The 2,252-nt window shown below is 55.2% G+C and overlaps 1 protein-coding gene across 1 annotated transcript in view; it reads left to right on the plus strand.

The window, feature by feature from the left end:
- The window catches only part of LOC103780801 (probable glutamate receptor), a 10,038-nt gene that overhangs the window by 7,506 nt on the left and 280 nt on the right, over window positions 1-2,252 (plus strand). The window contains exons 8-9 of the mRNA XM_008948493.1: window positions 888-1,113; window positions 1,687-1,934. Of these exons, the coding sequence (XP_008946741.1) occupies window positions 888-1,113; window positions 1,687-1,934 (474 nt within the window). The remainder of the gene's footprint in view (window positions 1-887; window positions 1,114-1,686; window positions 1,935-2,252) is intronic.

Genomic DNA, 2,252 nt, shown 5'->3' on the forward strand with positions numbered 1-2,252 from the left:
TGTGATGTCCCCAGGGATGGGGCCTCCACCACCTCTCTGGGCAACCTATTCCAGGGATCTATCACACTCATACTGAAGAACTTTTTGTGACATCTAACCTAAATCTGCCCTTTTCTAGCCTAAATCCATTCATTCCCCCTCGTCCTGTCCCTACAGACCCTTGTGAACAGTCCCTCCCCTGCTTTCCTGTAGCCCCTCTCAGCCACTGGAAGGTCACTATAAGGTCCCCCTGGAGCCTCCAGGCTGAACAGCCCCAACTCCCTCAGCCTGTGCTCACAGCAGAGCTGCTCCAGCCCTCCCAGCATTGCTGTGGCTCTCTGCTGAACACATTCCAACAGGTCCAAACATGTTCCAACAGGTCCAAACATGTTCCAACAGGTCCAAACACATTCCAACAGGTCCAGCTCATGTCTGTAGGTCCTTACACCACCCTCATCACCACAAGCTCCAGCAGTTCCCCCGTGATACCTCCGATAACATGACTGCTTGTTTTGTTCACCTCTGCTTCCACCTTTTCTCAGAGAGAAAATCACAGAGATGGTGTTTTTATAGTGTTCCCTTTTTAAGACAGCAGTGCCAGTCCTCAGGGGCTGTCCCTGTGTACCCTGGACACGAGGAGTGACTCAGGTCACTTCTGGGTATGTTAATTGCATGCCTGCAGAGCTTGGTTTTGGGGGGTGGGAAACATTTAGTGCTTATATCCCTGCAGTAACACTGTGTTAGAGGAAATCTGTGCTAGCTGTGTGCCAGGCCTCAGGAGAGGGCTCAAAGGGCAGTGGTGTAAATACTCTTGCTCCAAATTGTTTTGCCCCCACTGCACATATATGGAGATTATGTTGGATGGTTGTTTTATGCTTCAGTTTGACACTTGGATTTTTGGGCTGCAGAACTCCAAGAATCCCATCCATCAGATGATCTATGAATACATGGACAAGAGACGAGACCACGTTTTGGTCAAAACCTACCAGGAAGCTGTTCAGCGTGTGATGGAGTCCAACTATGCCTTCATTGGAGAATCCATCTCCCAGGACCTCGCTGCTGCCAGGCACTGCAATCTCATCAGGGCCCCCGAGGTCATCGGAGCCCGAGGGTTTGGCATCGCCACTGCCCAGGGTCAGTCACTCTGCACCCCTGTCCCACTCCTCTGCTGGGCTTCCCTGGGTCTCGGGCAGCAGCCTGACAGAGCAAAGCCTCATGGAGCTGTGCTGCAGCTTCACGTGTTTTCTGCATGAACATCAGTGATCCAGCATGAACAAATTCATAACCCTGCTATGCCAGGTTTGCACTCTGTCCATGAATTACCATTGACTCTTTGAACTGTAGTGAGCAAAAAATCCCAGCTCCCAGGAGTCTCCCTGGCTCCTGTGGGTTTTGCTGGTTTTGCCTTGCTCCCAGGTAACACAGCTCCTGATGCAGTTAGCAGGGTAGACAGCTTGTTCCCTTGTGGAGCAGCACTGCTTCATTTCCCAGAGTACCTTCACTCAGTCATTATTCTGTGAGAATTACACCCCCATGGACAGGACAGGACCGGTGGTTACCTAAGAGAAGCCCTTGGCTTAGTCTGCAGAATGACCAGCTGAAAGCTGGCAGCAGCACCCAGCTTCACTTGGTAGCTAGCAGCAGATTGCTTCAGTGTTACAGTGCTCATCCCGTGCTCCTCTCTCTCTCTCTCTCTCATGCTGCCAGCGTCCCCCTGGACTAAGAAGCTTTCCATTGCTGTCCTCAAGCTGCAGGAGTCGGGCGACCTGGAGTACCTGCGTAACAAGTGGTGGGAGAGCAGCTGCCCCCCCCGGGGCAGGGAGGGCTGGAGCCCCCTGCAGCCCCAGGCCCTGGGCGGGCTCTTCCTCACGCTGGCGGTGGGCCTGGCGCTGGGGGTGATCGTGGCACTGGTGGAGCTCTCCAACAAGAGCAGGCACGCTGCTGGGCACGCCAAGGTGGGTGATGTTGTCTCCTGTCCTGCACCCCCGTGGCGAGGCCGGGCCAGGCCCCGGTGCCCCGTGGTGCTGGGTTCCCACGCTGCTCTGGCTGTCTCTGGGCAGTGGGGAGGGGAGACAGGCTGTGTGGTTCCTCCCCAGCTGCTGACCTTTCACAGCTGGGCTGTGGGACTGTTCTGTAGCTTGAACAGGGTAAAAACCATAAAATGACCCCCCAGCCCCAAAACCTGTTGGGTAGAAACATCTGCTGTGGTTCACTGGCAGCCAACCCGCGCTGCAGCCGGCCGAGCGGCCTGGAGCCAAGCCCACGGGCATGGG

This window comes from Merops nubicus, unplaced genomic scaffold (genome assembly GCF_000691845.1).
Source record: "Merops nubicus isolate BGI_N331 unplaced genomic scaffold, ASM69184v1 scaffold2151, whole genome shotgun sequence".
NCBI classification, from domain to species: domain Eukaryota; kingdom Metazoa; phylum Chordata; class Aves; order Coraciiformes; family Meropidae; genus Merops; species Merops nubicus.